Below are 19,672 nucleotides of genomic sequence, written 5' to 3' on the forward strand. Positions count from 1 at the left end.
AAAAAAACAATGAAACAATATTGTATTTAACTCATTTTAGCCCTGGTAAGGAGTAGATGATTTTATGTCCTGAAACATAAACTCTTTGAATTGAAATAGGGTGCACTTTCTTTTTCACCATGGCTGTATGTATGCTATTTAAACATAATGACATTTGATGGCTAAGTTAGTTAGCAACTCACATTATGAATTTGCCGGTGCGTAGTACTGTAACATCACCCACTGATAGCTAGAACTTACTATTTACACATGTATAATATATACAGCTTCACAATTACACCTAATGTACCTACCAAGAGTGCTCAGGTCCATTCATACAACTTCTAAGTTCACCATAAATCAGACAGTATTATTTTAATCAGTGGTAAGTGAACTTTCATAAGTAATAAATAGATGGAGAGGGATTCTATCCAAGTGTGGTTTATTTAACAAAACAGTGCTTACATGACTCAACTGCAGTATTTAGCCCTAATTTCTCTCTCTCTCTTTTTTTTTTACAACTCTAGTACAAGTCTATTCACAGGACCCACCTAATAGAAACATACATTTTCAAGTGGGCCTCGATTAATTACAAAATCCTCAAGTGTCTCCAAAAATAAAAATACAGATTGATGACTGAGAGATAAATAGATAAATACACAAAAATCGAATCAAACTCAATCAGCCAATAAATAAATATAACAATAAATAACATTCAAAACATCTTTGGCCAAACTTGGGCCACCTCATTGTCCCCACAGAGTTACATTGGTGTTGGTAGATGCTTCTGCCAGTCAGAGCGCAGTGCTGACTGAATTTATCTATGGGGCTCAAAAGAACATCACTGGACATGTGGCATGAAATAGCAAGTGAAAGAACAATTATATTGAGGCACTTTAAAGGATGTTGTTGGAAATGGCAACATTTCCGTGTCTATGCGTAATCCCCGAGAGGAAATAAAATGTAAGACAAGAAACAATATTCAGCCGAAAGGAAATTGAATGACTGCTTAGCTCATGTACTTATGTTATCATATGTTCTTTCTTTCTATTTTTTTATTTTATTTTTTGAGACAATTTGGGGACTGAGCATGGTGAAGCACCAATGAAATAGAAAACAGTGAGCTGAAAAAAAAATCCCCAAAACATTAAAAATGGATAACATGGGAAGAAAGTAATGATGAAACATTTGAGCCAACAAAAAGAATATTGTTACATATTTGCTTTTTGAGTCTGTGAACAACATCAATGTGCGTTCTCTGTGGTTGCTGAGTTCGACTGAGTTTCTGACTGTTCCCCGAAAATCCCTGCCAGTGTCTTAAAGCGGGGCCCCCAGTCAGTGAGGTAATCATAGTCCTCCTCGAGGTCTATTGCGAGGGACTCAATGGAGCTTAGCGACTCAGCTACAGAGCCATCTCCTTCGTAAGCATATGTCGCTAAGGAGTCGTACGGCGGGGCTGAGTTGTCCGTGTCATGCTCTTTCAGACGCTGGTTGATGAAGTCTCGGATGTCTGCGCTGTCCTGAGAGACAGGCGGCCTGGTACCTCTTTTCATCTCAGGCTTGACATCCCTGCGGTACAGGTTGTCTTTGACAACCTTGGGATTGCGAAGTGTCCCCATGTCAAACGCGTGCGTGTCCTCTTCTCCTCCTCCTTCATCATCGTAGTGAATCACATTATCCCGGATGTCCTCTTTGGATGACATAAGGGTTTCCTTCTTCTTCTGCCGTCTCAATCCCACGTAGAGAACTACAATAACTAGGAGAACAAATCGAAATGTTTCCATGTTAGATTTCCCAAAAAAATCAGGTTATTTGTGAGAAAAGTAGAGCCTCTTAGAGGTATAGTTTTAACCATTTACAGCTCAAAATATGTGTTGATCAGAGGTATGAATTTGGATTACACAACAGTAAATGTCATTTTAAACAGGACCCCTATAGTCAAAAAAAGATGATTTTGGCATGTCTTAATTTTTACTTGGCTCTACATGAGAACAGATACTGCAGCTGAGATTGGCTGTATGGCAGAGTAGCATGCAGAGAAACTGTGGCAACTTAAATATTAAACCCTATATAAAATTTACTCGACTGGATGGACAGAAGGGTATCACCTGAGTCTCCCTCCTTCACTGAGTCCAGCTGGTTTTATGCTTAATCCTACTGAAAATATTTAATAGGATCAAGATTTATACACAGTGTGGCCCAGAGTGTTCTTTTTTTGAGTATTGTGTTTTAAAAATATATATATAAAATGCTATTAACATGCGTACACATGAAACAAAGATGATGAGTATGCTAGCAAAGAGGATTAGTGTAGAAATGTGCTCGGCAAAGTGCAGGTAGTATGACTCTAGATTTTTAATCTCATTCCAACATAAGCCATACGTTTTGCTATGCTGTGTCATACCCACGATCAAAAGCAAGTGGTAATATAGAGCACAGGAACAACAGTTATAAGGGGTAAAAAAGAAACCCACGATCCCTGTTATCGTTGTCATTTTTTGTCTAGACATCTGACCTGCAAATCAATGCCTTGCCTTGGCATCTCAAAGAATAAGATGTACTCACTGCAAAACATGCTTAGAAAAAAATAGCACAGAGCTGTAAACATTGTTGGAAGTGAAATTGTACCGCTGACAATATACCCAAAGCAACATTTTATTGTTTTTTCACACAAACCATCAGAGATTGCTCGAGGTGCTGCATATTTTAGACACCATAGTACCGCTGTGTTATTTTCAGCACGGTATATTTCCTACTCTCTCTTCACTCCTGTCAGTGCAATCTGTCTCTCTGTGTCTGTGTCCCCTTCTCAGCCTAGTCATTGAAAACTGCAGTAAAATGTGGGGTTTTTTTTCTCCTCTGGGCTTTTAATATACAGCTGCATCTAGGAGTAAGAGCAATGGGCAGGAAAAAGTGAAATCATTCAAATGAAATATTCCAATAAATACATTCAGACTGAAAAAAGCCCTGACTAGGTCGCCTCTTTTCAACCTCTCTGTAGCTCACTTTCTCTCTCCTTTCTTTTACTCTCAAGTTATTTTTATCTTCCTTTAAGTGGTGTTCCAGCTCCCCCCAGTGGCTCATTTGTAGACTTTCACAACAGACGGTTATTACAGGCTTTGTCATTAGATGCAGCCGATCCACATCGGTTTGGGAGACATAGCAATGCAGATGAACGCCTGGCTTGTTTAATTTCGACTCCTCGGTTTTTTTCCCCTCACAGGACAACTGGGTCATCCTTACAAATGCTGCACAGAAACTAAGTGGCTCTATGGAAATGTTCTCAGTGGGAGTGCTGATTTTCTCTGCCTCTTCCCTTCTCAGGGACAGCATGACAGTTTGGCATCAGCCTTAGCCTTGGGGGTGGGTCGACTTGGAGCTTTGAAGACATTCTTCTCAAATGAAGTGAACACACCGACACAGCTCTACAGCACAGTGCCACAATGTGCTTTTATGTTCAATCACATATAAAACAGTGGAAGTTGGGCTGATATTTCACATGAATACATTCATGAGGGTAATGAAAAAGGATTAATGATTAGGCATAGGTGGAATTTAACAGTGGATTCTTCGTGCACCGTAAATTAGAAGGAGATAGAGAAAAGTAAATACAGCTAAATTCAAAGGGCATGGACTTCCAGTTTAAAACAAGGTCTTCTTTAACAACCGACCATCCCACGCTTATAATTCAGAAAATGATGCCATAAACCTACATTTACTTCCTCCCAGCTATGCAGATGAGCTCAGGCATTAATAGCAGAGAATTAGGAAGGAGTTTTACAACCATGACCTTGTGGGAAATGTAAAAGCTGTAGCTTCTGAAACAGCCACAGGGCAGCAAGATTGGATTTAGTTTATAGAGCCGAGCGACCCTCCCCTTAGTCTTTAACATCTCATTGAATGACAATATTCACATGGGTTTGATAATTAACTGCAGACACTCCTGGAGAAATGCCAGCCCAACTCTGACGGTCAGCTCAGCATGTTTGGAACCAGGTATTGCCAGACACAAGGGGAAGTATATCTGGAGCACATGCATCAATATTCTTTGATGCACATGCGTCTAGTCTCACAGGGTTTTCTAAAACATTACAGTTTTCTTTGGTTACATTCAGATCAGAATTTGGCTACTAAAATTGCAGGAATTAAAAAATAAATTCTCAACTTTTCAGAGCCTGCACTAAAGGAATAGTTGTAGAGTGGAAATGTCAATAGTTTGATATTTCATAAAATGTCAGCCCCTGCTTTTTTTTTTTTTCTCCCCTCAGAAGTTAGAGAAGATCAATATTTCTCCAAGTCCTGGCCTCATTATGAGATCGCCAGGCAAACAATGAAGACTCCAGACTGTCGCTGAACCCAGCCAAGAAAGAGTCCAACCCAGGAAAATTGGACACAATGGTTTTTCATACAACTTAAACATATGCACACTGTGTGCCCTTGAGCCTCTACAGTGATAGGAAGCCATCAGACCTTTGGACGGAGCAGTTTTGCTGGACTGCCTCCAGCTGTTATGAAAAATGATGTTATATTTCCCAAAATGTCAAACTAGTTCACATTTTAATAGAGTTTATAGTACAAAGGATAAATATAGAGCAGACTAGGACTTATCCTCCTGAAATCCCATGAAATATTTTCCACAAAGAAAATGACTACTAACTATAACTGCCATAAATATAGTCATATTTCACACAGTTTGGAGTTTTCAAAAGTTTGAGAATAAAATCTGAATCTCACCGAGCAGGATGATGATACATAGAAGTATAGCAATCAGCGCTCCTGTGCTTAGACCCACAGGAAGAAAGATGGCCTCTGCACTGCAAGTTAACAGTGAACCGTCCGATTCACAGCCGCATACACGGATGGTCAATGTGCCCGTGCTGCTTTTGGGTGGGTAGCCATTATCTTCAATAACCACAGGGAGGAAGTAGATCTCCTGTAAACGTCTTCGAAAGCCGCTCCGCTTTGTCACGATTCCAGCTGTGTTATCTAAAAAAGACAAGAGCTTTTTTAAAATGTCATCAAATAAACAAAAGAGCTTCAAACACAGTCATTAATTCTTTGACAACATATGTAGTCTTGGATTTAAGAGATCTTATTTTTTTTTTATGGAAAGGCCTGAAGTAGTGCAGCAACTGCTTATTCCTTGATCTGTGCAGGCTTGAAAGTTCTGAAATATTCCTCCAAGTATAACCTCACATCAGTCAGACAATCCTCTGAGCTGAATTACAACTCTCAATGTCCAAGTTTGAGAGACGAAATTTTGCCATGTCTGATAACTCTTTATGTGTGATATCAAATCCTCTCAATTTGTTTCTCTGAGTGAGATGAGAAACTTCAATAATTTGCTTCGAGCCACACCCGAGACAGTATTCCTTGAAACACCACAAAGGGTTTTCTATCTAACTGCAGAGAGTTTGTAATTATGTATGCATGTTTTATTTATGATGTTATCTTGTTTTACAGGTAGTAGATAATTTTCTATTATAAATAATTTGGGTCCAGGCTGACTGGAAGCATTTGCAGATCTCTGTCAACACAAGTAGGATTTGGGAGAAACCAGGAATGTTAAATATTAACTTTTACGTGTTCGCTGAAGTTGACTTGCTGGCTGCACCAGTGGGGGGAGACACATGGTTTTCAGTATACTCTCTCACATCTTGATGTAATGACATCACATGTGTACAGCTGAGGCAATAACTCAGATGTACATGTTTTTGTCAAACTAAACTTAAAGCAAAATAGATTAAATTATGATTTAAAATATTGTTCTGCTAGCTTTGCATGTATTATCAAATACTCTAAGTCTATAATATACAGGCTGACTATACAGTAGCAGTTCTGACAAGTCTCACCATCGACGTGTCCGATTACTACTGAAATGTGATCGCTTTCTTTAAATCATCTGTAACAGTGTTGGCAGCATTTAAATGGAGACGTCTAATGATTTAAAAATTGTTACTATTATTTATGAATGAGTACACTTGGAGAAAAGTTAAGTACGCATTAGTGAGTGTGCATTAAGAAATGTATTTTCTCAGACAACTGGGAAATTCCTTTTATTTTTTATCTATTTAAATCAATAAATATTGATTTACTTTGTAATGTCAAATCTGATGTATCAGTTGACTTTGTAACCATTTTTTGGAAATTACTTTGGGGCTGAAAACTGTTAGAACAAAGACTCCGAGAATGAAACTATGAAAAGAAACCACTGCAAGCCAAGCTGTTTTTGAGCTATGTGCAAAATTGTAAACTTCATTTTGATAGTGGCACCTCCGTGTGCGGCACCTAAAGTTTTGTGGTATGAATATTCTTGGCAACAGGGAGCCTGTCGTGAAATGTTTGTTTTTATGGTTCTGACTTCATGAACCTTTTGCAGCATGGATAAATAAAGAAATAAAAAGAAGATTGGATAAAATAATCTGAATAATTCCAGTGGGGTTACTGCTGCTTTGTTGATTACACTCCTAAAAACACACAAAGGGAACAACTTGGGATGACAGCCAAAGGTGTAAGAAATTCAACTTGAATAGAGGTCGACAGTGTATACGAGGGAGAGGGAACATGTCAGGTTAAACCTGCCTGCTTCTGTCTGCTACAGCTAGACTGTCTGACCCCTGTCAAGCCAGGTTTGTTCCAGTGACGAAGCCTAGCACTTTCTCGTGACAGGAGGTCAGGCGTTTTAGCACACCTTGCATGTTGCGCACAAGCACGATTTTGTTTGTGCACTCTCTCCCCCTGTCTTACCCAACCTGTCCGCAGAGCCTGTGGTGTCCTGTCCCTACCTATCAGATCTCACTTTGTATCTGGAGAGTGTGCTTCTGAGGCTTCTGGCAGTCAGGATGCTGCAAGACACTGTGTCCAAAAGGTAAAACTGGATCAGAGGTTCGGACCAGTGCTTGTCAAGGATGGTGAATGCATTCGTTTCCCTGGCCTCATCCTGCCATGTCCCACTTTTCACTTTTCATTACCCGTCTTTCTGGTTAGACTTCAAAGGCCTCAACCGGTGCAGACTGCAGAGCTTCACATGTGATATGTGGCCTTATCACAATACAGTGTCTGACTGCATGTGTTTGGGTTATTTTTAGCACTGAGACATGCCACTCAAACCTTTCAATGAAAAGATGATCTGAAGTCTCTGTGCTTTTGGGTTTTGTTTGGAGACAGGTTTTTTGCAGGCAGCGACTGAAGAGTAATATCTCACTTGAATGTACAACCCAAGGTGATTTTTATGTCACTACCCCAGTATATTTCAGTATCATCATTACTTTCACTGTCACTTTAAAGTGTTTCAAGTGCAATTTCAATTTATCTCTGAAAAAGGTCATCTGCTTTCTAAGATTATGACCTGTTTGTCAGTATTTCATAAACTGTTAAAGCAGGAGACATGTTTCAAACTGTACTCATTGGTCAGGTATGTCAAAACAGAGAATACGTACTTCCAAAGTCTCGGATGGTAAAATTCCTGTTTTTCAGATCTTCTTTTGGTGATCTGAAGGAGAACTGTTGTCCAGCGCTTGGTAAGTCCTGGTCTTTTGCTCTGAAAGATTGTATCACCTGCAAAAAAAAATAAATAAATGAATGCCACAGGTTGACAATAAAACTATTCAAATCAACTTTTTTCCTTTGCCATTTATGTGTATTAAACGTTGGGGGATTTTAAGAGGCTTGCTCTTCTCCTGCCTGTTGGTTAGTGGAAGACTGGCAAACCGCACACGCAGAAAATTGACTGAATTTGCACAGTTTGGAGGTGAAAATTATCCATCATTGAACAACGTCTAGTCGTTTTAAACTGCCTGTGTGTCAGACCTGCCACTGAATTGTTTTGCCGGACGTTTTTAGCACTTGATTGAAAACTTGTTGAAATTGCTAGATCACTTCATCACATGAAGTGATGGATTAACTTCATTCAAAACTGCTGGAGCTTGTGCAATGGTCATGGAAAGAGGCCAGCTATTTTAAATTGCATTTCTTTTATAGTGCATCTGCTTTAGGCATAGACAAATGCAGGAAAAAGACACAGTTTGATCAGTCCGACACCGACTGTTACGTACTACTGCACCTCAGCAAACTGGATCACTTACATGTGAAATAGAGTTTACTAATAGAACACCATGACAGCCACTATCCCCTCTGCACTTTCCTGTTAGACATAGACTGCTGATTTAGCCACCTCTGTGCCAGGCGGCTGACTGCTTTCTACTTTCTTTTGTTCCCCAAACATTTCAGAGATATGTCTGGAAATGGCCTTGCTGCCAATCCAGCTGTGCAATCAAGCTGCTCTTCACTTACTGGATTTAACCTGCGGGAGACCCAGTGCCCTGGTGCTGGCTCCCCCACCTGCAGGAGCCACGACTCTGCCCCACTGCCCTGCTACCCTGGCTGCGTTGTGTCTGAGGTTTTCCCTTCTCAGTATCTAAATGAAATTCCCTCCAGGGGAGTAAACTTAACACTAGGTGTGATGAGCACTCTGCTGAGGTCCTCGCTGCAGATGTACAGTTTGCACTATTGAACCCCTGCAACCAAATTAGCTTTTTTATGAATAAATGAAGCTACAAACAGACCCATCTTTTTTCAATAAATATAGGCAATTTTGTCTAATGGCCATCAAAAGACTGGGAAATCGTGTTTTGCAGTGTATTCCAAAGGAAAATGACTTAAACTATATCACATAAAACCTTCAACTTTGAATTATGTAGGTGTACTGTGATTGGTCCAGAAATATGGGCAGGTTGTCTAATGAATTGCAAGAAGAGAACCCAAATGGAAACTCCAAAACAGACTACATAACAAAAGACGGGCCTTTTATTGTGGCTGATTCAAAGTCCACCAGAAAAATGTAAAACTGAATCCAAAGTAGGCAGAGAACACAGTGTAAGTTTAAACAGACACTGCAAGAAAGAGTGAAGGGAAGCCATGAAAGTCATGGTCATGGAAGTGAAGACAGCTGGGGCAATCGACACAGGTGTAGACAATCAAGAAAATGAGACAGGGGAGGAAGTAAAACTAAGCACAGCCAAAGTAAAACAAGAACTAAATCCACAGATAACTGCTACACTGAACAAAAGCAACATTAAGGAAAATGAGCACAAATAGAAGACAACAGAAACATTAACTAGAGCATGAACACAATATGAACGAAAACCTAAAAATGCTGATGTGCAAAAAGTTCAATTATGCAAGAGCGAAAAACAAAAGCAAACTGAGAACGCAAACTCAACAAAACCATATACATATACACGCACACTTCTGGCTCCCTACTCTCTGCAGAGAGGTCAGGTGGAAAAACAGGGAAAATCTAAACCTATATGCGACAGAGGAAATATAAAAAATCTTCACAAGTAGCTCCACTTGACCTACTGCTGGGCATCCAACACAAAGCACAGTAATGTGGTACATGTAGAGAGAAAATTAAGAAGTTGAAACAGGATTACAAGAAAATATCAAAAGTAAAAGGTGACTTTGCATTACCAACCATTGGCCAGGTATTACATCATTCCAGATTTCACTATTAGAGATGCAAGAGCAAATAGGGGGGGAGGCTAGGAAGGTATGTCGTTCCCAGGAGAGCTCCCTTGTGGATACTTATCCCCAAGTAAAGGATGAAAGAGGTTACGGTCTTTTAGCATCAATTGAATTTTAAAATGCATAAAACCTTAGTAAAATAGCCTGTATTAAATGTTGGCAAGTATCCCTCCATCAGCTTTGGCTACACAAAATCTCGCTCTTATTTAAAATGTGTTTTAGTGCACCACTATCCCTCTTCTTTACCTATCAAGGACCACAGTATCTACTACTACTGTAAATCCATGTCACGCAGTATTAACTGACAATTAGCTTCACTGCTGAAACATCAGAACCTCGTATCACCTATTTAAAACAGCATTTATTATATTTTTCACAAACAGAAAATTAATTATAATCTGTCAAGTGTAAATCCACCTTACCTTGCTCTCAAAAATGCTTCACCTCTCCTCTTGATCACAAGTAGAGCTGTTGCTGCAGTAACCGCTTATTATTAATCCTTTATTTATCCAGGTAAAAAATCTCATTGAGATTAAAAATCTCATTTCCAAGAGAGACCTGGCATCATGGCAACAAAAGTCACATACCACATAGGTATATAACATTTAAAACAAATACAATATCCCATACAAACATGTGTAGAATATACCGGGCTCTATTATATATATTTTAATGGTTTTTAAGTGTATCCTGCTTCTGCACTTTTGCATACAGCAAGATGAGGGTGTCAACTAAATGCTGTAAATGCAAATGTAATTGTTCCAGCGAATCAGTGTGATTCATTAGGTCACTGTTTTAATATAGCATTATCAAAAACAAAGTAAATATAACAGAAGGAACACACTGTAGCGCCAGCTGCGCTAATATGTAGGAAGTCATTTGTTTTATATTCCCTTTATGGTTGCTTTTCTCATTTCACACTTGACCAGTTGACTCTGAGTACAGTAAATTATGGGATGTGGAAACGACCTGCTGTCTAACTTTGCCACAACCCTGATCTTCTTTATATGCAAAACTCAGTTGAAGGTTTCAGGCCACTCTCCTCCCTGCTTTCTCCACACACTTACATAAAAACAATCAGTTGCTTTTCCTGCTTGCTTGGTTTCATCCAAGTTACCAATCATTTTGAATTGGATGTTGTGCAGCAGCACGAGACACTCTGAAACAAGCTGTTTTTACATGTTTTTAGCCGTGTGAGTGCAGATAAGGGGAACATATGATGGATTTTACAAGAGAGGCTCTGCGGTTCTTTTTTGTTAAATCTTCCAGCTGTGCTGTGCAAAACACCTGGAAGGATCATGCTGTGGAAGAAAAAGCATGCTCCGGATTTGAGGAAAAAGAAGCTCCAGAGAAATAGAAGTGCCAATTCAGGGTCACTGGAGCCTTTCCCAGCTGTCATAGGGCGAGAGGCGAGGTATGCCCCGGACAGGTCGCCAATCTATCACAGGGCTAACAGAGAGACGAGGATAACCATTCGGAACTATGTTCGAATTAAAATCACAAATTAACCTAACATGCATGTGTTTGGACTGTGTCGGGAAGTTAGAGTACACAGAGGGAACCCATCCAAACATAGCGAGAACATGCAAAGTCCACACAGAAAGGCTCCGAGGTGGATTCAAACTCAGTGAAGCAGTAATACTATACACCACGATACCATGCCACCCACGGAGATGCGATGTTGTGTTTTATATACAGGACACTTCTTGCATGATGTGACCAGTTCACCTGAATATATGAATGCCTTGATATTATTTCAACTTGTTTACTTTCTTTACCTCCCTAATACATTTGCACATGTATAACAGGTCTATATAGAAAAATAATAAATAAATAAAAATCGTAATCTTAATCTTGTTAAATAAAGGAATTTCAAAACAAAAAAAACCCCAAAACAACAGACCGAGCAAAATAAAAAGCTGATTCTATCGGTTCATCTGAAGCAGAATCAAAGCAGTCATATAATTGAACATAATGACCTCCTAATCCTTAAAGCTAGGGGCACAACCTCAGGAAAGAGAAACTATGCTCAGGGCACCAGATAGCCACTCATATCTGCACATTTATACACTCTCCTTAAACCTCCCACAGCCGCTAGCCTGAAAACCTTTTAAAGGACGCATTGTACACCTCATTTCTTTAGAATGTGGATCGAAATATATATATATATATATATATATATATATATATATATATATATATATATATATATATATATAGATAGTTTTTTTTTTCAATCTTTTTAGATTGAAAAAAAAAAGTTTGCTGCCCGCACAAAGCCTTGCACATCATTGAACATGCTATGTGTATCTGTACTACTGTGCTCACATTATGCTGTGAAGTGTAAATTGCATATTGGTCCAGAACTGCCTTCCGATTAGGTGTGATTAGATGAATTACATGCTCACAGGTACATGCTTTAAACTCTAAAGACAAAAGACAAGACAAACATTTTCCATGAGGAGATAAATGATAAAACATCCTTCCACTATCAAATACTGTTCATCATCCTGCACAGTGAAGCCATGAGCAAAACACGCTTTTGAGTGAAGGTTAACTTCAAATGAGAAACCATTCACGTTAAATTTAGGAGAAAAATGACAATTTTGTGTTTTAATTCAGTCTGGCAAGCAAGAAACATGACAAATTCACATGCCAAGGAAGACACTGATGTCTTCAAATGAAGGGCATGGGCGTTTTGATTGCAACAGACCTGACGACCAGCAAAACATCCTTAATGTGATGAGGTGTCTACGGTGATTTGATAGACTGCCAAAGACGCTGTTCCCTCACAACGCTAACTGCATATAGATGCTAGTTAATGGGCTAATTTACAGGCACAGGTGGTTTACAATCCACACAGGCAAATTCTCCACTGCATCTCAAATATATTATCCGAAATGTGCTCGAGGTTGCTGATATGCAAAGCGCCGCTTTGCTTTATGAACTGAATCCAACTCCATGACTCAGTCAGTTCGAGATTTTGATTCATACTCTGTACTACTCTGTAAGTGTTCTCGGAAAAATCCCCTGAAATAAAAGCTTTTATTCAAGTGACCTTGAGTAAGATGCAGTAGCTGGTTAGATATCAATGTGAGAGCGAAATGTGTAGCATTCCAAAAAGCAAAAACTTCCTCTAAAAAGTCTGAAATTATTTCTGCCAAAGTTGAAACAGGGACACTTTGTCACTATTCATAAAGAAGTATCCTTCATATTCAATTTGACATCTTTAGATAACTGCCAGTAAATGCTGTAAAACCATACCCCCCTCTATGGGGGAACACATATTCCAACAAGCAGATGTTATCTCGCTATAAATTAACACAATTTAATGAGTTCTGCCTAATTCCTTCAGCACCTGTCAGACAAAAGCAGCAGCTGTAAACATACCTGTCCTGCTTTAGCATTTTCACACACAAAGGTCTCATAAGGACTGGCGAGCTCAGGGGGGAACTCGTTGATGTCCAGCACTTGGACAGTGATGGCTACTCGACTGGTCAGAACTGGACTGTCTGCAGAGAGAAGCAACAAACAATTACATGAATACAGAAACAGAGACATTTTGGGTGTTTTGTTCACAGCACTGACATCATGTGGATAAATTAAGTACTACCATCTTATGACAAGCCAGAGCTCGAAGGTTTATCACTGTTGCAGTAGCATGGTCAAGTGGTTAAAGAGGCTTTCATGCTTGAGTCTCCTTGAACAGATGTTATAGCTGCTTAGCCACTGCAAGTGTTCAAATTCTGGAAAACGTCTTATGTGTGTGGAACACAGTGATGCATAAATGCTGTTTTATGATGCTTTTGACTGACGCTGAGAAGGAAAATAAAATAAATACATGCACTAAATTCATCCCATGTGTTGCTTCTAAAGCACACCTCATATTATTGTATACGGCCCTTTCGAGAGGACATTTTTTATTACAAGCCTTTTTTTAAAGGTTCTGTTATGGGTTTGAACCATAAGATGTGCATCCCATTCTAATTAGTGTGTGAAAGCCCCTTCGAGTGGGAATAGCTTGAATCCGCAGTTGTTTGTTAGTGTTTCCTCACAGAGGGGATACAATGGGGAAATGTTCTCTTTGTGTGAGAGCCCAGTTAAGGTAAACTTTATGGATTTGATGTGGGAATAGGCTTTGGTGCACATTGGGAGGCTTAGCGTGTTCTCGTTTGTGTGAGTGCCAGTGCATAGGTTGGTAGGTTTGTGCGTTGCTGGGTGGTTGAGAAAAAAAAAAATGCAAGGGCGGGGGGATTGGAGAAGCAGCCACGGCTCAGTTAGCAACCTGTCTCTGACCTTGATGGAAAAAGCAATCTTCCCACCAAGGTAAAAATGACACTGATCATGGGATTTGCTGCTTTGCACTGACTGAACTACTAACACGGATGCTCAGTTGGCAAAAAGGCACTATCGCTCGCTTGTGATCGAGAACTCTATTTATAAAAGTGGGGACAACTTAAAATATTTCCATATCAATAAATTCTATATTTCTATATAGTCTCAGTGGTTTGAGCTAGTTTACAGTTTTCCCTCTCATCTAATTTTAAAAACTCATCTCCATAACTGTTGTTATTATGAGTGATATATCATTCAGCCCACTAGATGGAGCAATGGCACAGTGGTTATATTTGAATCTGACTTCGAGCAGCAATTTAGCCCAAACATATGCTCTATTGATTTACTGAGTCCTGTATAGTTGTACAATGCTTGAGTGATTTGCCCTGAAGTTACCAGCTTATACTGTTTTTCTAATGCACATTTTGCATTTTTTATTTCTCATTTTAATTAAAAAAAAATACTTTATTATTGCAAGCAATCAACCACGGATCTATAAAATGCACTGCAGAACACTAATAAAAAGAAATCATTCTGAGTATCTGTCTGCTAAAAGTGTAACTGCAGATAACATAAGTAACAAAAAAACAAATTGTGTTGACTGTCATTTTTTTTGAAAAAAAAGAAAAAAAAAAGAAGAAAGATAGTAAGTGTGCTTCCTAATTGCCCCATGTCATGGTTATTACAGCATTGAATATATCTCTCCCTTGCCTTAAAATTACCAATGAGTTTAAATGCCAAAACACAACCAGTTAATCTAGCCCTGGCTCTTATTTAGCACGCCTTCTGTTCAGCCCAGTGTCTCAGGGGAACAGCACGCACTGCTCTCATTTTGCTGCATGACTGCAGTGTCTACAGACGACCAGACGGATCGCCAAGGTCTCCGAACTAAAGTGTCTCCAGCTCAGGTGTTGTGACCAGGTGTTTATCGCCGACGAACAAAAGTATAAATGCCATCCAGCAACTCTGTCGATACTGCTGGATGCTTTCCACCAAGTGTAACGGGAATAAAAGGTGTGGGCGGATAAATGTTAAAAAGCATTAGCGGCAAGAACACTCGGTAGATACCGAGGCAGGTCAAATACAGAGGTCTGCAATAATTTACTGTTTATTGAAAACTGCTGTGCAATACTAAATAGGGCTGCTACAGACTGTAGATAAGTTAGAACAATTATTTTTTTTCTCTGTGTGTGCGTGACCTCTCCTCAACAACTGGATTTTTTTGTATGGGCACTGAAGGCATCCTTGCTTTAGTATTTATTGTTGTTATCCATGGTTTAAGACCTGAATAACAGACAGCAAACATGCCAACGATGACAATAGTATCCAGAAGAGTGGAGCCATAACAGCCATCCAATACCCAGAACACAAAGTACTGCCAAATCTAACTCAAGGTCAAACACAGATTTGAACTCAAGCTGGGACACAAACTCTGGGGTGCTGGTTTTATCTCTGTTCTTGCTGCACCAGTCCAACTATTATTTTTAAACACTGGCTCTGGAAGTTTTGTTTATTTCTTTTTTGTTATTGTCAGTGAGTAACATTGTCTGTAGATGAACATTGGTCCTCTGAGAGGGGTGGGCAGAGGTCTGGATCAGAGCCCGACTTGTAGCGAGGTGATAAGAAAGGAGTGAAGCGCAGGTGGGTGAGGATAAAATGAGCAGAACTTCCCCCTGATTCCTGCATCTAGTATGACACACTGAACATGTAACTGCCTATTAAAACTTCCATCTCGCTTCTCTTCCTCTTCATCTGTGCTGTTTCCTCTCAGTCTACCTCATCCTGCAATTTCTTGGCACTTATGCACAAAAGCCACACAAAGAAAGGCGCACACACATTGAAAACAAAATTAGCATGTCACTTCCATGACCTTGAGGGGAAGTGACTAATATCAGTTTCCAAGGCGACAATGACTCAAGTTTTAACAGCCCATATTTCACAGTCTGTCCTAATGAATATACAGCATGTGTAATTTTGATTGAGCACCAGCCTGCCTCTGGGATAATGACTTTGACGGTTCTTAGCAGATTTGATGACTTGATGACGATGGATTTGCTTATTTATCCAGAAATTTGCTCCACTTCCTTCATAAAAACATAATTAGCTTGATGACATGTCTTAAAGCCACAGCTTCACATTAGTTCCATCCTTTTCCGAGCTTGGCTCACAACATGCTGCGATGCCGCTGCGTCGGCGGACTGTTAAACTGTGGAAGGTTCACGTTTTATTGCGGCGTAAGTAAAAGTTGACTCTGGCAAGACAAGCTCTCTTCCAATGCCAGTGACATCAAACGTGCTAAAAGAGGCAGTTAAAAATGAAAACAGAGTTAAGGCAAGTATGCTAGAGGAGACAATGTCCTGAAGACACATCCCTCTGGGAGAGCTATCATAGTTTATAGATACCTATAAACCTTTCCAGCAAAATGGGATTGAGTATTGACTTGAGTAAAAGTGCATTAAATCCTTCACGCAGATTAAGGTGGGGGAAGGACAATGACACCTGCGTGAATCATAACTGATCTCATTGTCATACTTACTGAGTTTTGTCGCTACGATGGAGATATTGTGTTGGGCGATGTTTTCTCTGTCAAGAAGTTCGTTTGTAGAAATCGTTCCCTCCACTGGATCAATGTCAAAGTAGCTGTCCAAGTCGGTCTTCCAGTCAATGGAATATCTGAAAGAAAACGTTAGTTTAAAGACATCCATTTGCAGCACAAACCAGCAAATTAAACCACAGCGATTTTCCTTCTAGCTTCATGTATATGAGTTAGGTGTAATGTAATGTTGGCGTAGCCTTCATTACTCATTCTGAATGGTCATTTCCAGGAAATGTGCTGAGGATCGCATATACATTCCAATCTAGTAATGGGGCACACGTACTTTGGCCATGCTGAGCTAACGGTTTTCTTGGGAACATAAATGAATTTTGGGCACAGTTGAAACCGTATCAATCTCTCATGCTCAATGAACAACAAAGGCATAAAGTGTTGGTTCGATGTCTGAGAACAGAAGGCATGATGTCCTCTCTGTGAAATGCATCTTTGGTCTTACTGAGTTGCTCTGAATGCAAACTATGAAACACAAAAGAGATCTGAGAGCAGACCGCATGGCAGTGACAGCGCCATTCATCACTCCATGCTATTTGATCTTAAAAGGCTATTTTTCATTAATAATTTTGTGATCGTCAATGGCGTTCCAGCAGGAATAAATAGATTGTCTTTTTTCATTCTCATTCACAATTAGGTCAGTTGAGATGTAATGGGAATCTGGTGCCTTACTCATGGTCATTTCTACAGGGCTGATAGTTAATTTTTCATGGGAGTGAGTCCGCATTCACTACATTTAGTATTTAGTATTTAGTATTTATTTATTTATTGTCATTGTCAAGATCAATGAAATTGCGTTTGGGGCTTCCATACAACCCAAAAAAAAGAAGAAAATAATAAATACCCCTTAAAACCCAAGTGTACATATTTAACCCAGTGTGACTCCAATGCAATAAGACAATCCTTAGCAATAATGTTCGTAGAAATTCAGACAAAGACCTGAGAAACATGACAAAATACAACAATGCAATCCATTCAATATTATTGTACTGTGAGATATGATATCAGATATGATAGTTATCTATTTAAGAAAGAGGGGGGGGGAGGGCAGGAGGGGGAAGAGAATAAAGATATGATGCACCAATGCAGACCAGTTCATTGCTATTAAGAAGTTGGATATGGTTATTGTCCGTGAGAGGGGGGCAGAGAGTTCAGGAGCCTCACAGCCTGTGGATACAGGCTGTTGGCCAGTCTGGATGTTCTGGCCTGTATAGACCTGTACCTTCTCCCTGAGGGCAGCAGATGGAAAAGGTGGCGCGCAGGGTGATGTTGGTCCCGCAGGATACTGTGCACCCTCCTCAGACAGCGAGTGGGGAAGATATTACTGATCTCTGGCAGACTTGTTCCAATAATTCTGCCAGCTTCTTTCACCACCCGCTGGAGTGCTTGCTGATCGGCCTTGGTGCAGCTGGGGAACCACACTAGAAATCCATACGTCAGAACGCTGCTGATGGCACAGTTGTAGAAGTTCAACATCAGAGATCTGGGAATGTGTGCGCTCCGCAGTCTCCTCAGGTAGTAGAGGCGCTGTTGGGCCTTCCGTACAACTGAGGTGATATGGTTGCCCCAGGACAGGTCCTCGGTCACAGTTACAGAAAAGGCTGTCTTTGCCACTATCCTGGTAAAAAAAAAACCATTTTGTTCCATGCCAAAGTATTTGATCTTAAAAAGCTATTTCTCATGAATATTTATAATGCTTGTTTTCCACACTACAGAGCCTCAAACTGGACTTGACTCAGTCATTAAGAGAAAAAAGCCTGGCTTACATTTACACCCTCAAGTCTTTTACTGTAATCAGGTTGATAACAACACCACTTGAGTAATATTTTCTATGAGCTTGGGTTCCATTAAATTTTCAGTTTAGTTTTGGGTCAGTCGCCATTTTCTCTTTAACTCTGCATTGCATGCGGCCTTGAAGCGAACATGATCGTGTCAAAATAGTTTAGTGTGAGTCTCTTTGATAAATATTACAGCCAAACTCCCATCAAAAGTTCAAAAAAATCAATAGGTGTAATTTTTCCTCAGGGTAAAACATTTTATTTTTATGCTTTTTGTGGGGAGAGGGTATCATTGTTGTCAACCTGCTAGTCAAGCACATGTGTTGCTTTCACCGTGGCCCATGCAGTTGGTATTACAAGATATCGCATGTTCATTAACAAACAGCGCTGGTATTCAGTTCAACGACACAATACGTATCAACACATCAGTCACAGTTTCTAAAAGTGCATTACAAAGATGAAAAAAACATTAATTCTGTATTCATGTGGGACAAAAAGCATGTAAAATAGTTTTACTTGTAATTGTCCTAATCTCTGAGTTATCTTTAAATAGAATAGAGCTCATCAACAGCTAGGAATAAGAAATCACAGATATAAAGAGTCTATTTAAGATCAACTCAGTGCAGACAGCTGTAGATATGAAAATTAATTATGGCGTTATCTCCTTCTTTGAATTGCGATGATGTTAATTCACTTCAGTGCACATTGCACACAGTGCACAAGGTGATTTAAGGGAAAAAAGGAAGGCATGTTTCAGTTTATTTTCTACAGTCGTTGGTTTTTAGAGTTTATGGTTTTACTGTGGTAGCATTTTAAAGTCCATGACCAATGTGCCTCTTCAAAGTCTTGTGATCTGTGTTACTGCCTTTTTTAGGCAGAGGCCTTTCCATCTTTAAGTTCTGAAAACTAACACAAGCTGTAGGAAGCTCTATAGAATCAGCCAACAATGCACTATTCATGATGCCCTTTTTGTCCCTGCAGCTAGAGATAGCTTGACACTATACTGCTAAATAGTGTTACTGGTCGAGTCTAAATGTCTAAAAGCATTATTCCTTATGCATGATGGGTCACTGGGTCCGTTGTTTTGAAGTGAAGAATGTATGGCTCTCTAAAGGCACACAAATGAACAATGTCAGCTGTGGTATTGATGAATATTTAAAATGTTGGAGACAAAGTGGAGATCCACAGAGTAGAGGGCATTCGTTTTTTGTTGTACAAATCTTTGCTTCTTCTCTTCTTTTGTTTTCCCTGGGATGAAATATTCATAATAAAACAACTACTGTCCATGCAACATGTTTTTTTTTTTCCCATTTTTTGCGTAACACTCTGGTAATTCATCTCTGAAATCCATTACTATAAAGCAATCCACCTGAATAAGAGCAGCTAATATGTTTTAAAAAGCGAAAGGGTTCTCATACATTTTTAAGAATGCACTCTTTTGTCTTTGCAA

At 39.6% G+C, this 19,672-nt stretch overlaps 1 protein-coding gene across 1 annotated transcript in view; it reads right to left on the bottom strand.

Moving 5' to 3' along the window:
* Positions 1 to 641: 641 nt before the first annotated feature.
* Positions 642 to 19,672, bottom strand: part of LOC113029358 (cadherin-12-like) — a 101,037-nt gene continuing 82,006 nt past the window's right edge. The window contains exons 8-12 of the mRNA XM_026180189.1: positions 16,376 to 16,512; positions 12,895 to 13,016; positions 7,419 to 7,536; positions 4,714 to 4,965; positions 642 to 1,735 (exon numbers count right to left, since the gene is read on the bottom strand). Coding sequence (XP_026035974.1) covers positions 1,224 to 1,735; positions 4,714 to 4,965; positions 7,419 to 7,536; positions 12,895 to 13,016; positions 16,376 to 16,512 — 1,141 coding nt within the window. The 3' untranslated portion in view covers positions 642 to 1,223. The remainder of the gene's footprint in view (positions 1,736 to 4,713; positions 4,966 to 7,418; positions 7,537 to 12,894; positions 13,017 to 16,375; positions 16,513 to 19,672) is intronic.

Source organism: Astatotilapia calliptera, chromosome 9, assembly GCF_900246225.1.
Source record: "Astatotilapia calliptera chromosome 9, fAstCal1.2, whole genome shotgun sequence".
NCBI classification, from domain to species: Eukaryota; Metazoa; Chordata; class Actinopteri; order Cichliformes; family Cichlidae; genus Astatotilapia; species Astatotilapia calliptera.